Source organism: Salvia splendens, chromosome 11 (genome assembly GCF_004379255.2).
Source record: "Salvia splendens isolate huo1 chromosome 11, SspV2, whole genome shotgun sequence".
Classification (NCBI taxonomy): domain Eukaryota; kingdom Viridiplantae; phylum Streptophyta; class Magnoliopsida; order Lamiales; family Lamiaceae; genus Salvia; species Salvia splendens.
The window spans coordinates 23,306,085-23,326,475 of NC_056042.1; the positions used below are offsets into that span (position 1 = coordinate 23,306,085).

Consider the following 20,391-nt stretch of genomic DNA (forward strand, 5'->3'; position numbering starts at 1 on the left):
GTCTCCAAACCGACCTGTCGCCCCCTCCCGCCGCGCCGACGCCGCGGCTTCCGCCCCCACCAAAAAGAAGCGGAACCGGCAATGCGCGTACAACTTGCCACCTCCGGGAACTTGTGAAGAGTACGCCCCCGGCCGTACGAACTACCAGCCGAATGAAACCCTCGTATTGGTGAGGTGTTGGGTGGATATATCGGAGGACCCGATATTCGCGAACAACCAGAGGCAGCAGGCGTACTGGGAGCGCATCGCCGAGCGCTACAATGCAGCAAAGCCGCCGAGCGCGTACAAGCGACAACGGGAGCAGCTCCGCAAACACTGGGCCAGGTGAAGAGGCAAATCAACATGTTCTCGTCGGAGTACGAGAAGTGCGCGAGGGCGCAGGGGAGAGGCGAGAGTTTGTGTGACGTGCGCGCTAAAGCGTTGTTGTCGTACCAGTCCCTGTACTGCGAATTCAAGCACGAGGCCATCTGGGTGCTCTTGAGGGACAAACAGAAGTTCCAAGGCGGGATTCTGCACCCCGGGGTGACAAAAAGGACGAAGACCACCGAAGCTGGTGGTTACACGTGCAGCGAAAGCGGAACTCGTTCGGTGGACCTCAACCGGATGTACGAGGACATTGAGAGTTCCGTCACACCGATGTCCTCCCTGCGTCCCATAGGCGTCAAGGCTGCGAAGGCCAAGGGAAGGCGGCGGCGACATCATCCTCGACCGCCGCCGCGCCATCGCCGATCCCGGTCCCGATCCCGACCTCGAGCGAGACGGCCGCCGCGTATGAGTCGCTGGCAGCAACCTCGATGGCGAAGACGTTGTTGCAGACGCACAAGGCCCTCAAGAAGTGTACGGACCCTGCCGAAGCCGAAATTCTCCGGGGGTTGATCGATGAGTTGCACCGGAAATTGAAAATTGCGTAGATTAGCCAACTTGAATCGTGTAACTTTTGTGTAATTATTAATGCAATATTCGCCGGTTTTTGGTTACTCGTTGTGTTTTTAAATTAGTTTGCATTATATATTTGAAAACATTTAAATTAATTAACAGAACAATATTAAAACATATAGGGCGCGCTGCGCTCCTTAGGGCGTCCCATTGTGGATGTCTTCAATGTGGGAGGACGGAGGTGGTATTCTATTGATAGTTGTAATTATTTAATTTGAATGATGTTGACTAAAGCTAGAAATTTTATTTTGTCTCCATCTTCAATAAAATATTCTGAAACCCTAGTCACGAAACACAACTCTCTCAGTAGCACACTCCCTCTCTGCCACCGACAACTTAACTCCAATCATTAACCCCTCTCCGCCGCGGTGTTCCAGGTATTTCCACTCCGCCGCAGCTCAGCTTTTGATTTTTTTTCTACTGTTAAAAAATCCGTATGGTTGCTGCTCTCCAGTTTTCTCTTTCCTAATTGGATTTATGTGTAGGCGGCACCTTTGATTTTGTGAGTAGATGACTCAGTCCCTGCATAGCTGCAATAATGTGTTTTGTAACTTCATTCAAACCAATCGTTACTCACCTGCCGGAAAAAGGCCTTTTCCGCGCATTTCGCGGCAATCGAGACTAACATCGGAGAAGAATTTGGGTAATTTATACTTGCCTACTCGGTCGTTGAGCTTGAATTGCGTCAAGTCTGAAAGTGAGCGTCGTGGTGGTGGTCAGAGTAGCGGTGATTTAGCGAATGGAGGGGGGTTTAGTGCTGAGAAAGTCGGTAAAAGAACCGACATTAAGAAGATTTTGATCCTTGGTGCAGGGCCGATTGTTATAGGGCAGGCTTGTGAGTTTGATTATTCAGGGACGCAGGCTTGCAAGGCTCTGAAAGAGGAGGGGTATGAAGTGATTTTGATTAATTCCAATCCTGCTACTATAATGACTGATCCGGACTTGGCGGATAGGACTTACATTGAGCCTATGACGCCTGAGTTGGTGGAGCAAGTGCTTGAGAAGGAGAGGCCGGATGCTCTGTTGCCCACGATGGGTGGCCAAACTGCGCTTAATTTAGCTGTTGCCTTGGCAGAGAGTGGTGCTCTTGAGAAATATGGAGTGGAGCTGATTGGGGCGAAGCTTGATGCAATCAAGAAGGCGGAGGATAGGGAGTTGTTCAAGCAGGCGATGAAGAATATTGGGCTCAAGACACCTCCGTCGGGGATTGGGACAACATTGGAGGAGTGTTTTGAGATTGCCTATTGGATTGGGGAGTTCCCTTTGATTATCCGTCCTGCATTCACATTGGGTGGGACAGGAGGCGGAATTGCGTATAACAGGGAGGAGTTTGAAGCCATTTGCAAGTCGGGCCTGGCGGCTAGCGTGACAACTCAAGTTTTGGTGGAGAAGTCTCTGTTGGGATGGAAAGAGTATGAGCTTGAGGTTATGAGAGACTTGGCAGACAATGTGGTGATTATTTGCTCAATTGAGAATATTGACCCTATGGGAGTCCACACAGGGGATTCCATCACTGTTGCCCCTGCACAGACCTTAACAGATAGGGAGTACCAACGTCTTAGGGATTACTCTGTTGCAATTATCAGGGAAATCGGAGTTGAATGCGGCGGTTCAAATGTTCAGTTTGCTGTTAATCCTGAAGATGGAGAAGTGATGATAATTGAGATGAACCCTAGAGTTTCAAGATCATCTGCATTGGCCTCTAAAGCTACTGGTTTTCCGATTGCTAAGATGGCTGCCAAATTGTCGGTTGGGTATTCATTGGATCAGATTCCTAATGACATCACCAGGAAGACACCGGCAAGTTTTGAGCCTTCTATAGATTATGTTGTAACCAAGGTAATATTCACTTTTCCTTTTTTATATCTCTATATTGTTACCCTTAGTTTGATGTGTTGTGTCAAATTAACATGTTCATATACTCTATATCTTTGAATGCAGATTCCCAGGTTTGCTTTTGAGAAGTTCCCTGGCTCTGAGCCTATTCTGACTACCCAAATGAAGTCTGTTGGTGAATCTATGGCCGTAGGTCGGACATTTCAGGAATCTTTTCAAAAAGCAGTGCGCTCACTAGAATGTGGCTACCCTGGATGGGGTTGTGGAAAGGTCAAGGAACTTGACTGGGACTGGGAACAACTAAAATACAGCCTGAGGGTACCCAGTCCTGATCGTATTTATTCCATATATGCTGCCATGAAGCGAGGAATGACAGTGGACGACATCCATGAATTGAGTCTTATAGACACATGGTTCCTCACTCAGCTAAAAGAACTAGTAGATGTGGAGCAATATCTCTCGGCACGGACTCTGTCAGAATTGACTAAGGATGATTTCTGGGAAGTGAAGAGGAGAGGTTTCAGTGATGTTCAGATAGCTTTTGCTACAAAGTCTACTGAGAAGGATGTTAGATCAAAGAGGTTGTCTTTAGGTGTTAAACCAGCTTATAAAAGAGTTGATACATGTGCAGCAGAATTTGAGGCAAATACCCCTTACATGTATTCTTCATATGAAACTGAGTGTGAATCAGCTCCTACCAACAGGAAAAAAGTTTTGATCCTTGGTGGAGGACCGAATCGAATTGGGCAGGGAATTGAATTTGACTACTGCTGCTGTCATACTTCATTTGCCCTTCAGGTTTGTGATTATTTTATCTTCTATTGTGCTTGAAGCCAGTCCTCTTTTAAATTTTATTTTCCCAAATATATTGCAACAACTTAGAAATCTTCCAACAATCCTTCAGCAACTAATGTGGTCTGTTATTATTTAGCAATGTGATATTTGCTATTTGATCCTTCGTGGTCCAGTTTTGGATGTTATCCATTGTGGAATGGTCCACTGGGTATCTGACTATAGCTTGTGTCATTTAAGATGATATCAAAATTGTGTTGTTAATAAAGTATACAAGAGCTTTGTAATTGAAGAATGCCAATATTCTCGGACCAGATAAACCCGGTTTGGAGAGAGGAATTTGTTGAAGTTCTAAAGGGGATCAAATGCAAGAATGAATGGGTTTTGTTTGGAAGAAATGATAGGATTATAAAAAGAACTGCACAGCCATTGGGAGGAAAGCGAAACTTAGATACTGTATTATTTTTATTTTCCGTTTCATCGATATGATTGTTCATGCCTCTATCGTCTCTATATTTCTGTATGATTTTTGAGTTCTTTCTTCATCTTCCAGGATGCCTGCTTTGTATGATTTTTCAGTTTCATCAGTTAGATGGAGTATTATTTGTGTTTTCAGTTTCATCAATTTAATTGTTCATGCTTCTATCTTCTCAATGTTTCTGTATGGTTTTTGAGTTCTTTTCTTTATCTTTCAGGACGCAGGCTTTGAAACAATAATGATGAATTCCAACCCTGAAACAGTGTCAACAGATTATGACACCAGTGATCGGCTTTACTTTGAACCTCTCACGGTGGAAGATGTTATCAATATCATTGACTTGGAGAGGCCTGATGGCATTATTGTGCAGTTTGGTGGGCAAACTCCGCTGAAACTGTCTCTTCCGATTCAACAATATATAGATGAGCACAAACCCAAATGCAGAAGTGGTTCTGAAATTGTTCGCATCTGGGGCACATCTCCTGATTCTATTGATGCTGCGGAGGATAGGAAGAGATTTAATGCAATCCTGACAGAACTAAAGATTGAGCAGCCTGAAGGAGGAATTGCAAGGAGTGAGGAAGATGCTCTTGCTATTGCAGCGAAGATCGGTTACCCTGTTGTAGTTAGACCGTCGTATGTTCTGGGTGGCCGTGCAATGGAAATTGTTTACAGTGATGAGAAGCTCATTACTTATCTCGAAACTGCAGTTAAGGTGGATCCTGACCGTCCTGTTTTGGTTGACAAGTACTTATCCGATGCTATTGAGATAGATATTGATGCGCTTGCTGACTCATATGGTAATGTTGTGATTGGTGGGATAATGGAGCACATTGAGCAAGCCGGTGTCCATTCGGGTGATTCAGCATGCATGCTTCCCACGCAAACGGTGTCGTCTTCTTGCTTGGAGACAATTAGGTCTTGGACTACAAAGTTAGCTAAAGGCTTGAATGTGTGTGGACTGATGAACTGTCAATACGCAATCACAGCATCTGGAGATGTCTTCTTGCTCGAGGCAAACCCTCGGGCATCACGGACCGTCCCGTTCGTGTCGAAGGCGATTGGTCATCCGCTAGCTAAGTACGCGGCACTGGTTATGTCGGGCATGTCTCTTCAAGACCTGGGGTTCACAAGTGAGATCATCCCAAGGCATGTATCTGTAAAAGAAGCAGTTCTCCCATTTGAGAAATTCCAGGGTGCCGATGTCATCCTCGGCCCGGAGATGCGGAGCACGGGTGAGGTCATGGGCATCCACTATGAATCCTCCATCGCGTTCGCAAAGGCCCAGATAGCTGCAGGGCAAAAGCTACCACTGTCGGGAACTCTATTCCTTAGCGTGAGCGACCTGACCAAGCCCTATCTTGGCCCCATCGCCTCGGCCTTTACTAGCCTCGGTTTCAAAATTGTAGCTACATCTGGGACCGCTCAAGTCCTCGAACTAGGAGGCATCCCCGTCGAGCGTGTGTTGAAGATGCACGAAGGGCGGCCTCATGCTGCTGACATGATGGCCAGCGGGCTGATTCAGATGATGGTTGTGACAAACTCGGGCGACCAAATCGACCAGATCGACGGCCGGAAGCTTCGGAGGATGGCGCTCGCATACAAGATTCCGGTGATAACCACGGTGGCCGGTGCCTTGGCTACTGCTGCGGCGATCAAGAGCCTGAGATCAAACAAGATTGAAATGACAGCTCTTCAGGATTACTTCGTTGAGGTGAGAGAAACAGATAACAGAAGAACTTTGCAGTCGGCATAAACCACCTCAAGTTGACGGACTGTTATTGCTGCATTTTCTGCTGCTAATTTAGTTTGTGTGTTTTTAATGAACACGAACTATGTTGCTATTGTGTACGACTGTATTCACATTTTGTGATAGGTTCATTTTGTGGAATTTTGAACGAATATAATTATGATTTTATTTTGTTTTGCTTTAATTGTTTTTAGATGGAATGATGCAGTGATGGTATGGCTAAAATCAGAACATGATAAATTTTTTTTATAAATTCATTTTTGACCAAGCAGGAGTTCTTTTGTGGAGGAGTTAATTAGTAATTTACATATTGCTACCTTTTTATTAGCTAAGTGGAGAGGGGACTGATAGGAACAAATGATATTTTTGACTTTTCTCTTCATGATAAATATATTACAAAATTAAATGAATAAATAAATTTATGCATAAGTTTTGTTTTATATTAGTACACGAGACAATACAAATATAAAATATTTACGATAAAGTCTATTTAAATTGACCTACCAACCAACTAACCATATTAATGATCCAAGTCACATAATAACATATCTCTATGAAGGAACATATAGTGAAACTTATGTAAACTGATGCATAATATTCAAAGGGGAGTGATTTTGAAACATAATGCCTTTAAGCCATGATATTTTTATATTTTTTGTGCTATAATTTCATTTTATATTGTGACTAATTAATCCTAACTACTTTTGTTCTTTTGCAACAATGATTAACCAGAATAGAAACATATTCGTTATTTAAATGTTAGTATTTAATACTCCTAAATAAAGTGACCATACTTTGTGATTTTACCATCGATTTGCCTTAAATAAATTAATCTCCCAAGCATTCGAATAACCTTTACCTAGGTATACATGTACTTACATCAATCGGTAATCTATTAATTTATATTATGTGTTTGATGTATATATGTGTGATCTTTAAATTATAAACGCTTCTTCAAATCTATTTTCCTCAATTATAAATGTTTCTCTTGAAATCTATTTGCCACAATTACAAGTGGAAAAAAAGTTGCTTGAGGTTTTATGAATCGAATAAATCCCCACTAAGATCCCATCAACTTATATGATTTTGGAATCTTTCCGAAAAATTTATACTCCATACAACTAAATATGAAACGTTTCACTTTTCGGATTGTCTCACATAAAGTGTATATTTCCTATAATAAAAACAACACCGTCTCTACTTAATTCTCTCTTCACTCAACTCACAAAACTATATAAAATCTTACACCGAAAAACAAATACTTAACATTTAATGAAAAGGATGAATTATTAATTAACTAATTTGTCGTTGAAGAGTTTTGGAAGTCAAGTATCGACAATTAAAATCGAAAAACACAAAAAACTTGTGTATATCATTCCACATATAATATAAAAATTGATAAATTCAAAGATTTCTGATTTTAACTTAAAAGAAAATCAAATTATATTATTACAATTAAAAAAGTTGACTATTTTCTACTAAATTATATTCTTAGCACATATCTCTGACATAAAACAAATAGTTTGACCTTATCTATTGCATTTACTTTTATATAATATTACTAAAGTGAAAAATTAGTCTCATTTTCTCTTACAAAAAGTGCTATATTTAACGTAAAAAGTAATGGTCATTCGTGATTTAATCTTATTAATGAGTTAAATATGGACCAAAACATACTTCCTCTATCCACAAAAAATAGTCAAGGTTTACCATTTTGGGTTGTCCATCAAAATTAGACTAATTCTAGAAATGGAAAGTTTTAAACAAATACTATTCATGCTCATCATTCTAAATGTTCACCCCACGATCAAGTAACACTACTTCCACCATATTTTCCTTCTCTCTCTTACTTTACCAATTATGCATTAAAACTCGTGTCATTTACAACTTTGTCTATTTTTATTGACGGATGAAGTATTATTTATGACCAAAAGCTAACACACTTAAAATGTGTAGGATCAAATATGTACTGGACCATTTTATAAGTGGTTGACCGTTAATGTTTTTTACGAAACTTTTAAATATAAGCTAAAATATACCCGTATTGTTTATAATGAAAAGCTAATTACACATTTAATGTATCAAACCAAAGTATGTTTTGAGCAAATGTGCTGGACCAGCTTTTGACTTTAGTCGATAATTATGTATATAAATACAAATGCATCATGAGCATGTATGTTCAATCCGTCTTCACGATTGAAACTATTATACCATTTTTATACTTTGTAATTTTAATTTTGTATGAAGAAACCAATGGCGAGAAAAATAGTTGTGCTCAAACAGGAAGTTTCCCAGAGGAATAAGAGTGGAATCGTCAATCTTGAGTGCATGAAAAACCATGTAGCTCATATAGGACGCTACACGGTCGATGGCTGCAGGGAGTTCATGACCTCCGCGCCAAGCCAAGAAAGGCCGGAGGCAGCGCTGACCTGCGTCACCTGCGGCTGCCACCGCAATTATCACATGGAAGCAGTGGAAGATTATTAGGTCTTCCAAATATTTCACCGTTTTTTTTATTTAAAAATTCAAATAATCCAATGCATTAATATGGGTTGGAATTGTTTCAGTTTGGATCTTTTGTTTTATTTTATTTTATGGATCTATTAAAATATCAATATGTGGATATGATGTGTATTGATATCATGGATACCAAGAGATTATAAGGAAATTAAGTACCAATTTATATCCCAACATTTGAGCTTTTATTAAGGGGTAATTTATATAACGATGTTTAGATTATATTATGCTCCGTTCCATCAGATTTTTAAACTAAATATATAAAATTAAGATGTTTTAAATTTTCTTAATGGTTTAGTTTGCATATAAAATGATAGAGTTTTTGGTAATGTTTAAAGACATATATTATTCTAGCAAAAGTGTACACATGTGCCCGTGTTCTTCGGGATGCTTGCGGTGCTTCCTGATAGACTTATTTTATTGAACAAATGTATCATGTTAAAATATCATATTTGGTATGTGCATTGATATCATGTACTCCATTCGTCCTATGTTACTCGCACTTTTATGTTTTGGCTCATCCCAAACTACGTACACTATTTTTATTTAAGTAAGAGTTAAGGTATTTAGTTAATATATTAGAGTTAGTTAGGTGTTCCTCTATTAAGTGATCTATCATTACACTTCAAATACTAATTTAATTATTTAAAAAAATCAATCCTAAGTAATAAGCAACGGAAATTTAAATTTTCCATGCATATATATGAGTTTGGAATTGTTTATTCCATTTTTAGTTTGTGCCCGCGATCTTTGGGATTTGTTTTGAATATAAGTATGCAGATGGGCCGTGATCTTCGGGATGCTGGCGGTGCATCTCGACACGACTGATTCAATAAAAATATACCTATTTTTTTTACTTGTAATATAATAATACAAGGTCTAATTAATATACCCGTGATCATCGAGATGCTTGCAGTACTTCCTGACATGATGATACGCTAGGATTTTGCACTGTTTTAAGGCCATTATTTGGTATCAAAATTGCATTACATGCCCATTATTTGTATATGTTATCTATTTTGGTATTTTGAAGTGTTTTGTGAGAAATGTGTAAATTATAGCCTAAAAAGATAAATCCATTCAATTAAATAAGTAGTAATAACGAACATGAGATAAAAACGAGCATATAATAAATCATGAAATCAATGTCATATTACGTGTTTGGAGTAACACAAGATTCTTAGCCTAACATAATTAAACCAAGAATAATGATAAATGGAGATAAAACCCTAGAAACCATGGAGTAAATTTAAAGTAGATGATGGCTGGAATTTTCTCCTTTCTCTTCTATCTTAATTTCCTCACGCTGAATTCGTCGAGAGCTTCTCCGTTTTCTCCTTTCTCCAAAAGTGGTGTCTCCAAAAGTCCCCTAAGAAAAAGTGGCGTCTGCTCCCCTCAGAAAAATTCGCATCTGCTGCTGCCTTCTTTCCTTTTTATATGTTTATTTTTCTCCCTTTTCCAAGTAGGTCACGCCTACTACATGTGAATTGGGCCTCTTCTATTTTTTTTAATTAGTTGATAGGCCCACTTGTAAACTTTGCTACCAAAACAAATAAGAATCAAGTTAGTCATCCAAAATTTGCCATGTACCCACACGTAAATCACTCTACATGAAAATATACCAATTAATATATAATAATTAAACTTCAATAATTAATTAATGGATGATTTTCATATAAAAATCAGGAGAAATCTTTGAGCAGAATTAGCATTATTTGATTTACATCAAATACCCCCAAACTTAAGTTTTTGCTCGTCCTCGAGCAAGATAAGCAATCAAGCACAAAGGTTTTCAAATCATGACGAGACTCATGAAATCCCCAAATTCATATCATAAAAACGGTCACAAGTCAAGAGATTACCTAAGCTAACTCCACATTCTACTTTGAACATGACTTTGAATGAAAGTATGAACACAAACCAGCTCCCTAAGATCTAGTTATCCAACAAGCAATCCAAGTCCAAGCAATGACTCTAGTGTCTCAAACCATCGTTGCTAAATCGTCAAAAGAAGTTCATTCGGCTATTCTCAATTTTAAATCTATGTGGTCTTTTCACAAAACTCAAAGCATAACTCATCAATAAAATGTGAATATCTTTGCACAAATCAAAAGGTCTTTATTTGTGGTTGTAATGGGGCTTTTGGTTAAGGTGGGATATCGAATTTGGTTAGTAGCTCATTCCACCAAAATAAAAAATACTAGCACATCCCATAGGACAACATCTCCCAAAGCTTCATAATAATTAAGCATGAAATTTCCACAGCTCACTACCCCCAAACTTAAGGTTTTTCAACATAACAAATCAAGCTACTTTTTTTTCTTTCTTTCGAGCACTTTGAGTTTTTTTTTTCTCTTTTTTTTTGCCTTGGCTTTTCCTCTATGAACAGGCTGTCTTCTTTTTTTTTCACTTAGCAACTATGCACTTTATTTCTCAAGCATAAATTGGATATTACATAACAAGCATCTAAACTTATGACCTTTTTCTTGCCACCAACAGCAACTACCCAAAGATGTGCTAGCACCTCAATTTTAGTGACAAGGACCGAAAAGAAGGGCTAACAAAAGGATATATCATGTAGGCTAGTATAGTGACTTCAAAATTTAACAAAGAAATTAGGCTATAAGGCTCAAACTGGCTTGCTAGGGGCTTATGTAGGGTCAGACATGTGATATTTTGGCAATGAGGCTTTTAGTCCTAATGCCTAGATCATTTTTGTGCATCGACACCAACAAAAAATATTCAAGTCCTACTCAAATTATGCAAATTAACCATATAAATTTTTTAACTCATTTTTCAAAACCGAAATAGTTCTCTCTCCTTAGCTCAAGAAATCGGACACCAAAGAACAATACTCTTTCCTAAATTAACAAGTAAGACTCTTTGTTCTCCAGAAGCAAGTAAGTGACAACTAAGTTCATAGCACAAGTTCACAGGAAAAGCTAAGTCCACTTAGTGACTCCCAACAAGTAACAATCCATAGGAAATCATTCTAACATGTACACACAGAATTCAGAATTTCAACCCTCCCCCAAACTTAAATTCTACATTGTCCCCAAGGTAGAAGACAAATATAAGGTAGGTATAAAGATACTCCCCTGTCATTGTGAAGCTCATGCGTGGGTGGGTTGGACGACTCTTTTTTCCAACAGCAGAGATACGACCTCCATCTTCACTCCTACACAAAAAAAACAAAAATAAAAAAAAATAAAAAATGCTCAATTCAAAATAAATATTGAGGGAAAGAATTGAGCAAACAAAACCCCCAATATATGAAAGCAAAAACAAAAGAACAATAAAAGACTTGGGTTGCCTCCCAATCAACGCCTTTTTTTATAGTCGTTGGCTCGACCTTCTTCATCCTCGGTCTACACTTTCGGACTCTCTAGTGTGACCACCTCTCTTGCTTCCTTACCACTTTCACCACCAACATAGGCCTTCAATCGTTGGCCATTAACCTTCCACAAATTGTCATTTTTCGGATCTTGAATGTCAACAGCACCATAGGGGTAAACCTTGTGCACCACATAGGGACCCCACCATCTTGACTTGAGTTTTTTCGGGAAGAGCTTTAGCCTAGAGTTGTACAAAAGAACCAGCTGTCCTTCATGAAATTGACGAGAGTTAATAGCTGCATCATGTATCTTCTTGGCACGTTCCTTGTAGAGATCAACACTCTCATAAGCTTGTAGCCTAAACTCATCAATCTCATTCATATCGAACATTCTCTTCTCGGCTGCAGCCTCATAGTCTAAGTTGAGCTTTTGCAAAGCCCAATAAGCTTTATGCTCAAGTTCAACCGGCAAGTGACAGGCTTTTCCAAAAACCATCTTGTATGGCGAAGTTCCAATTGGAGTCTTGTAAGCCGTTCGATATGCCCACAATGCATCATCTAACTTTTCCGCCCAATCTTTGCGAGACGACTTAACTACTTTCTCCAACACCCTCTTGATCTCACGATTCGAAACTTCCACTTGGCCACTAGTTTGGGGATGGTACGGGGTATCAACTTTATGATGAACACCGTATTTGCTAAGGAGGTTTGCAAAAAGCTTATTACAAAAATGTGTTCCTCTGTCACTGATGATAGCTCGTGGTGTCCCGAAGTGGTTAAAGATATGTTTCTTGATGAACTTCAAGACAACTTTGGCATCATTGGTTGCTGAGGAAACTGCCTCTACCCACTTAGATACATAATCAACAGCTACAAGAATGTACTGTTGCCCATTAGACTTGGGAAATGGTCCCATAAAGTCTATTTTCCACACATCAAAGAGTTCTACATCGTGGATGTTGTTCATTGACATTTCATTCCTCCACGAGATATTGCCTGTTCTTTGGCAACTATCACATCTCTCAACATAGGCCTTTGCATCCTTGAAGATCGATGGCCAAAAGTATCTGGATTGGAGCACTTTAAAAGCAGTGCGACGTGCTCCAAAGTGGCCGCCATACGCAGAATCATGGCAAGCGGACAAAATCTGATTGTGTTCATGCTCTCCCACACATCTCCGAATTACTCCATCGCTGCCAATACGAAAGAGGAAAGGATCTTTCCATACATACATGCGGGTGTCACTCAAAAACTTTTTCTTTTGGTTTGAAGAGAGCCCTTCTGGTGTGATACCCGTGACAAGGTAATTTGCCAAGCTAGCAAACCACGACATGTATGTTTCCCGAGTTGTCACTTGCAACACTTGCTCGTCAGGAAATTTCTCATTGATGACTTTTTCTTTTTCCTCTTGCGTCTCTTGCAATCCTTCCAATCTTGAAAGATGGTCGGCTACCACATTTTCAGATCATTTCTTGTCTTTAATCTCAACATCAAACTCTTGCAATAGTAAGATCCATCTCACCAAACGAGGTTTGGCGTCCCTCTTGTTCATCAAATACTTAATAGCCGAATGGTCTGTGAAGACCACCACCCTCGTGCCTAATAAGTAAGCACGGAACTTCTCAAAAGCTAATATTACTGCTAGCATTTCCTTCTCCGTCACTGTGTAATTCAACTGCGCATCATTGAGTACTTTGCTGGCGTAGTACATAGCATGAAGGATCTTATCCTTTCTCTGGCCTAACACGGCCCCCACTGCATAGTCAGAAGCGTCACACATCAACTCAAATGGCTTCGACCAGTCTGGTGCGACTATTATGGGTGCTTCGACCAGCTTCTTTTTCAACAATTCAAATGCCTTAAGGCATGCATCATCAAAGACGAACTTGGAATCCATCTCAAGTAAGTTGCACAATGGCTTTGCAATCTTTGAAAAGTCTTTAATAAATCTTCTGTAGAATCCCGCATGGCCTAGGAAATTACGGATGCTTTTCACGTTCGTTGGGGGTGGCAACTTTGATATCACATCTATCTTGGCCTTATCCATTTCCAACCCCAACTCTGACACTTTGTGTCCTAACACTATGCCCTCTCTAGCCATGAATTGACATTTCTTCCAATTGAGAACGAGATTGGATTCTTCGCATCTTTGCAGAATTCGTCTCAAATTGTCTAAACATTGGTCGAAGGATGACCCAAAGACGGAGAAGTCGTCCATGAATATTTCCATGATATCTTCATTCATGTCACTGAATATCGCCATCATACACCGTTGAAATGTTGCCGGTGCATTGCATAGGCCAAATGGCATACGACGGTAAGCATAAGTACCAATTGGGCAAGTGAATGTCGTCTTTTCTTGATCTTCTGGGGCAATCGTGATCTGCTTGTACCCTGAGTATCCATCCAAAAAAAATAATGGGAATATCCCGCAATTCTGTCAAGCAACTGGTCCATGAATGGCAAAGGGAAGTGATCTTTCCTTGTTTCCTTATTCAATCTCCTATAATCCATGCACACTCTCCATGAATTAACCAATCTTGTTGCGATGACTTCATTCTTCTCATTAACTGTGACGGTTATTCCCCCTTTCTTTGTTACACATTGCACCGGGCTTACCCACTCACTATCTGATATGGGGTAAATCATCCCAAAAACCAATAGCTTTTTAACTTCTTTCTCAACCACTTCTTGCATGAGTGGGTTCAGCCTCCTTTGCCTATCTCTAACTGGTTTAGCTCATTCTTCTAGCAGAATTTTGTGCATGCATATTGCTGGGCTTATCCCTTTAATGTCGGCTATAGACCATCCTAGAGCTCGTTTATGCTTCCTCAATAGTTCTATCAATTTTTCCTCTTCATCAACACTAAGTTCTGCTGAAACTACAACAGGTGAGGTCTCATCTTTCTCCAAGAATGAGTACTTGGCATTGTTTGGGAGTGGTTTCAACTCAAGCTTGGGAGGCACTTCAATTGATGGTCTCAAATCTGCAACACATGTGTCAATCACAACTTGTTTCTCTGAGCTCGATTGATCAACTTGTTCTCCATCCATGCCATCGATACTCATTGTGGAGCCAAAGTCTCTTTCTAGACTTCCCTTTTCAAACACACTTCCTTCAATTCTAGCAGAATATCACGACTTATCAAAGATGCATCTGTCTAAGACATCAACTCGAAAACATGCATTTGCATCAATAGGATGTTTCATCACCTTCTCAACATTGATAATCAGTTGCTCACCATTAACTCTGAATGTAACAGAGTTATCCTTTGCTCCAAGCAATACATCTCCCGTTGCTAGAAATGGTCTACCAAATAAAATTGGCACTTTTTTATCTTCTGGCATGTCGAGCACAATAAAATCAACGGGAATGATGAACTTATCGATTTTAACCAAGACATCCTCAACAATTCCAGTGGGCTTCACTATGGAGTGATCAGCCAATTGTAGAGCGATGTCGATAGGCTCCATTCTTTCCTCCAAACCAATAGCACGAGCAGTTTTCAATGCTATCAGTGAGATCCCTGAACCTTGGTCCAATAAACACTTTGTGAAAATCGTGTTACCAATTTCGCATCGTATGACGCAACCTCCTAGATCTCTTCTCTTCGTCGGCACGATTCCAGATATCAGCTGTGAGCAATTCGTGCTCAATGCCACAATCCCCTCATCCTGAAGTTTCTCCTTGTTTGCTATCACGTCTTTGAAGAACTTGGAGAATCTCGGGAAATTGGTGAAAAGATCCACCAATGAGATGTCTACATTCTCATTTCTAATCACATTCATCATCCACTCAAAACTCTTTTCTTGCCGCACTCACTTTTTTCTCGTGAATGGATATGGAGGCGGTGGAATGTCATTAGGAATACTGGACTTGCTCTTCTTAGGTTCTGACACATTGACCTTTTTGTCTTTCTCTCCTGCTGTAAGTCTTCCATTTAACTTAGATCCATCGCCTTGTTCCTTGCTGCCGGATGCAGCCTGTTCTTGACCATGTTGGGCATCCTGCACCAACGCGGGACTTCCCTTACATGCCTCGTCCGCCCCTGCGTGCGAGGAATGCAAGCCTAACATCTCATCCGCCCCTGTGTGCGAGATGCCGGAAGTACCTTGGTCGTCCATTAAAGGCATTGAATCCAAATTTCTTCCGCTTCTTAGGGTGACTGCTTTGCAATATTCATTTCCCTTGGGGTTGGGCACTGTATCACTTGGAATGGTGCCGGGAGTTCTTGTATGAGAAGCTGTAGCAAGCTGCCCTATTTGTGTTTCCATATTCCTCATAGAAGCCTCGAGCTGTCCAAACTTCTCAACTGTTTTCTCTTTGAAGAAATCATTCTCTTTTTTACTCTTTGACATGAAAACGAATATCTGTCCCATCTGATCTTCTAGTGAAGGTTTCTTATCAAAACCAGGGGGTTGGGAGTTGTTTCGCCATTGGTTCCCACCATTGTTACTTGACCCAGCTTGGTTCCAATTCCCTTGTTGTTGAGGCTTCCAGTTCTGATGATTATTATTGAATTGACCCCCTTGGCTAAAACCTTGGCGGTTATTGCCTATGTAATTCACATCTTCAACTGTTTCTTGGGATTGGATCATTTGACATTGATCTGTGTGATGCCCACCTTGGCACAGTCCACATTTAACCATTGCAACAACTTGAGGGTGTGGGTTCAGCTGCATGGAAGATACTGCTTTAAACACCGATGACATTTGAGTGCTAATATTAGCTAGTTGTGCCTCAACCGCTGTCATTCTTTCAGATTCTACTGAAGCTCCGAAGGTATTTCCTTTCTTCTCAGCCCCTCTCCTTGTATTGTACCAGTTTCTTTGATTATCTGCTAGTTTTTGAAACAAGGTCCTCACTTCCTTGTGTGTCTTATTATCAAGATCTCCACCAGTACTTGCATTTATAAGTCCCATGCTTTCATTGTTTAAGCCTTGGTAAAATTTGACAAGATCGCGGCCAGGAGCAAGACCATGGCTGGGACACTTTCTCAACATCTCAGTAAACCTTTTCCATGCTTCAGCAAAAGATTCATCATCTTGCTGCCGAAAAGATGTGATGGCATTCTCGATCTTTATTGGTGAATTATATTCCAGGAGAAACTTGGATTTCAACGAAAAAGGAAAGCGAGCTCTCTTGATATTATCATGTGGCACATTCGCAGGTCTATGGTTCATGGTCAACTCATAGAATGCATTGAGGTGGCTAATGGGCTCTTCGTCTTCACGACCATGGAACAAGGTGCCACCATTCACCAAGCTGATGTAGTGATGTGGGATGCTTATGTTATCCGTAGCATAGGCAAAATTTCCCGGGTCATCAACTCCCGATCTGGCAGTATCGCCGAACTTTTCCACAGGAGGAACATTGTCATTGTTCTCGGCCATCGACTCAGCTTCTGAATCACTGCTACTACTCTCAAGATTTGTTTCAACAATTGGATTTTCTCTCACTGGACTCTGATAGTCCTGATGTGTATCAATCACAGCTGAATTCTGTCCTCTTCAATGATGTATCAATAACCCAAATTGCGGTTACCCTTAGATCTGGTTCGCATCCACTGTTTTTTTATTTTTCTATTTTCAATTTTCTAGAACACCTACACAACAGAAAAGAAACCAAGCACAACTCAAATATACCAATTCTACCGAAAGCAAGACTCTCGACAACTTCGGGGTTAGTCTTAGAAAAAGTGTGTGCTTGAATGTGTACTAGCAAACTTAAAATAAAACACAAGGAATTAGAAAGATACTACCACAAATAAAACACTCCTTCGTCTTCGAGTCCAGACGTGGTAGATGGCTATCACGCGTAAGAACACGAATTAAGTACCTATAAAATAAAATTAAAAAGATTAAATAAAAATAAAAATAAAACAGAAAGTTAAACAACCTATTGACTTCCCCGGCAACGGCGCCAAAACTTGATGTGTAATTTTAGGTCTTTTTAAATCAGAATAGACATGCACTCAAGTTCACAAAATTATCCCTAATTTTACCACTTCACTACAAGAGTACAGCTTCGGGTGTAGTAATTTAAGGTGTCGATCCACAGGGAAGGTAAGTTCGTTTAACTCAAAATAAATAAAAATAACAGTAAAGATGAATATTTTTGTTTGAAGTTTGTTTTCTGAAAATAATGAAAAATAAAGTTGAATTCAAATTAACACAAGTGAGACAATTGTTATTCCAAACACTTGCTGACAAGACACAGATTAATCCTATGCATTCAATTCTATCTCATACGTTCGGGACAATTTAAAATTATTCACCGTGCAAGCACTAAACATGCTAAGCATCAACTAGTCAAAGAATAGCTGAACACTTACTCTTTAAACCAAATTCAATAATCCTAAGAACCCTACGGAAGTGCGAGATTCAAGGTACAATTGCAATTAAGATCAAAATCCATTATCAAGTTGTCATCTAAACACAATTCCAATTGATAATTCATTACCACCACAATCCATCTCAATTCAAGCTAAAGAGGCATTAAATCAAGACTATAGAATTATCACTAAAGATGCACCTAAAGTAATAAATCCATTCAATTAAATAAGTAATAACGAACATGAGATAAAAACGAGCATAGAATAAATCACGAAATCAATGTCATACTACGTGTTTGGAGTAACACAAGATTCTTAACCTAACATAATTAAACCAAGAACAATGATAAATGGAGATAAAACCCTAGAAACCATGGAGTAAATTTAGAGTAGATGATGGCTGGAATTTTCTCCTTTCTCTTCTATCTTAATTTCCTCACGCTGAATTCGTCGAGAGCTTCTCCGTTTTCTCCTTTCTCTAAAAGTGGCGTCTCCAAAAGTCCCCTAAGAAAAAGTGGCGTCTGCTCCCCTCAGAAAAATTCGCGTCTGCTGCTGCCTTCTTTCTTTTTTATATGTTTATTTTTCTCCCTTTTCCAAGTAGGTCACGCCTACTACTAGGGATGTCAATCGGGCCGGCCCACCGGGTTTCGGGCCGACCCTACTCGGGTTGTGGGTCAATCGGGTGCGGGCTAATCGGGTTGAGATTTTTTCGGGTTATAAAAGTTCAACCCTAACCCTAAACGCTCGGGTTTCGGGCTGGCCCAGCGGGTTAAACGGGTTGCTACCTATAAAATTAACATGCGATTAATCCAATAAATAATGACAAAAATTAGTTATATTTATAAAATGTAAATATTTAGTTATGATAAATTTGAGATTTATACTTAAAATCAAACACAAACATGATCAAATACTAATATTTGAGATTTGTGTAAAATAAAACATAAATTTAAATATTTTAAAGCATGTTTTAAAACATGTTTATAAATTTAAATATTTATTAATGAATTAGAAGTTTCTAATTTATTTATTTATTTATTATTATATTAATAAAAATTTAATATATAATTTATATGTTTAATATAAAATTGAATGTTATTTTTTAGTTATCTATATTATAAAAATAATCAATGAAATTGTCCAATTCGGAGTCAAACAAATAGAACAATAGAAATTTTATCGGGTTTTCGGGCTAGCCCATCGGGTTTTCGGGTTTGACCCTAACGGGTTGCGGGTTAATCGGGTGCGGGCTAATCGGGTTGTAATTTTATCGGGCTAGAAATTTTCAACCCTAACCCTATAAATTTGGCGGGTTATTCGGGTCAGCCCACGGGTTGCGGGCTACATTGACATCCCTACCTACTACATGTGAATTGGGCCTCTTCTATTTTTTTTAATTAGTTGATAGGCCCACTTGTAAACTTTGCTACCAAAACAAATAAGAATTAAATTAGTAATCCAAAATTTGTCATGTAACCACACGTAAATCACTCTACATGAAAATATACCAATTAATATATAATAATTAAGCTTCAATAATTAATTAATGGATGATTTTCATATAAAAATCAGGAGAAATCTTTGAGTAGAATTAGCATTATTTGATTTACATCAACGGTCCGCTGAATCTCAGCTAGCAATCGCTGGCAGCCATCGACCGTTGTTCCTGTAGCGGTCCGCTTTGGAAAATTAAAGTTGAAAAGAAGAACACGCCATCGACCACTGAGTTAGATCCAGTAGCTACGGAATGATTGCCAGCGACTGCTGAAACAAGTGCAGCGACCGCTGATCAAGAGACAGAAGCTACGGGATGAATTGCCAGCGACCGTTGAACCATGTGCAACAGCCCTCTGGGAAAACGCGGTGCACAGAAATTTCCCTATTTTCTCTCCAAGACTAACATACTGTGTTGAAGATTTGCCATATTATGAGATTCGACTTCTATAAATACACTCCAAGCTTCATCAAAGGGACCTTTTGCTGCAGAATTTCCGGAGTATAATATTTGAGTGTTCCTTCCACTGTTTATCAAGATCCAAGGTGTTTGAAGTGTGGAATCAAGAGAAGATCAAGACTACAAGATTCAACATTTGGGTTCTATTGCTTTAGTTTTAATGTTTTCTTTGCTTTCCCTACAAACTATGTGTTTAGTTTATTCCATCATGTGTAACTAAACTTAAGAATTCTAGGGATGTGCTAGTAACGACTTTGGTTTATACAGTTCCTATTTATTTAATATCCATTTTGTTCATTACTCTGCTTCTATTCTAAGTGTTGGATAATTGCTTCATGTTTGAGTGACACATTCTATGATGAATGACTTGCAACATAATCGTGAGAGAAGGTTTGCAAGTTAGAAGAGCTTGGTTGTACAATTAGCTTCACTTAAAACGACACTGTTAATTGAGAGCGA

At 39.4% G+C, this 20,391-nt stretch overlaps 2 protein-coding genes across 2 annotated transcripts; one reads left to right on the top strand and one right to left on the bottom strand.

The window, feature by feature from the left end:
• The first annotated feature begins 1,194 nt into the window (after positions 1 to 1,194).
• Positions 1,195 to 5,968, top strand: LOC121755576 (carbamoyl-phosphate synthase large chain, chloroplastic-like). Its single transcript, XM_042150894.1, has 4 exons — positions 1,195 to 1,313; positions 1,422 to 2,775; positions 2,878 to 3,570; positions 4,260 to 5,968. Exons 2-4 carry the CDS (start codon positions 1,447 to 1,449, stop codon positions 5,796 to 5,798), a joined length of 3,561 nt encoding a protein of 1,186 aa, XP_042006828.1. The 5' UTR covers positions 1,195 to 1,313; positions 1,422 to 1,446; the 3' UTR covers positions 5,799 to 5,968.
• Positions 5,969 to 14,778: 8,810 nt separating this feature from the next.
• LOC121754616 lies at positions 14,779 to 17,037 on the bottom strand. Its single transcript, XM_042149944.1, has 2 exons — positions 15,756 to 17,037; positions 14,779 to 15,404 (listed from the first exon to the last, which is right to left on the bottom strand). The coding sequence occupies exons 1-2, from the start codon at positions 17,035 to 17,037 to the stop codon at positions 14,779 to 14,781; spliced, it is 1,908 nt and encodes a 635-aa protein (XP_042005878.1).
• Between the last annotated feature and the right edge of the window lie 3,354 nt (positions 17,038 to 20,391).

Bases quoted from the DNA above. Each gene is read 5' to 3' on its own strand.
- LOC121755576 (XM_042150894.1), top strand. From the start codon at position 1,447: ATGACTCAGTCCCTGCATAGCTGCAATAATGTGTTTTGTAACTTCATT. The intron at 2,776-2,877 runs GTAATATTCACT...CTTTGAATGCAG, and splicing joins TAGATTATGTTGTAACCAAG to ATTCCCAGGTTTGCTTTTGA. The intron at 3,571-4,259 runs GTTTGTGATTAT...TTTATCTTTCAG, and splicing joins ATACTTCATTTGCCCTTCAG to GACGCAGGCTTTGAAACAAT.
- LOC121754616 (XM_042149944.1), bottom strand. From the start codon at position 17,037: ATGGCCGAGAACAATGACAATGTTCCTCCTGTGGAAAAGTTCGGCGAT. The intron at 15,405-15,755 runs GTACTTCCGGCA...ATGAGAATGTAG, and splicing joins GCCTTTAATGGACGACCAAG to ACATCTCATTGGTGGATCTT.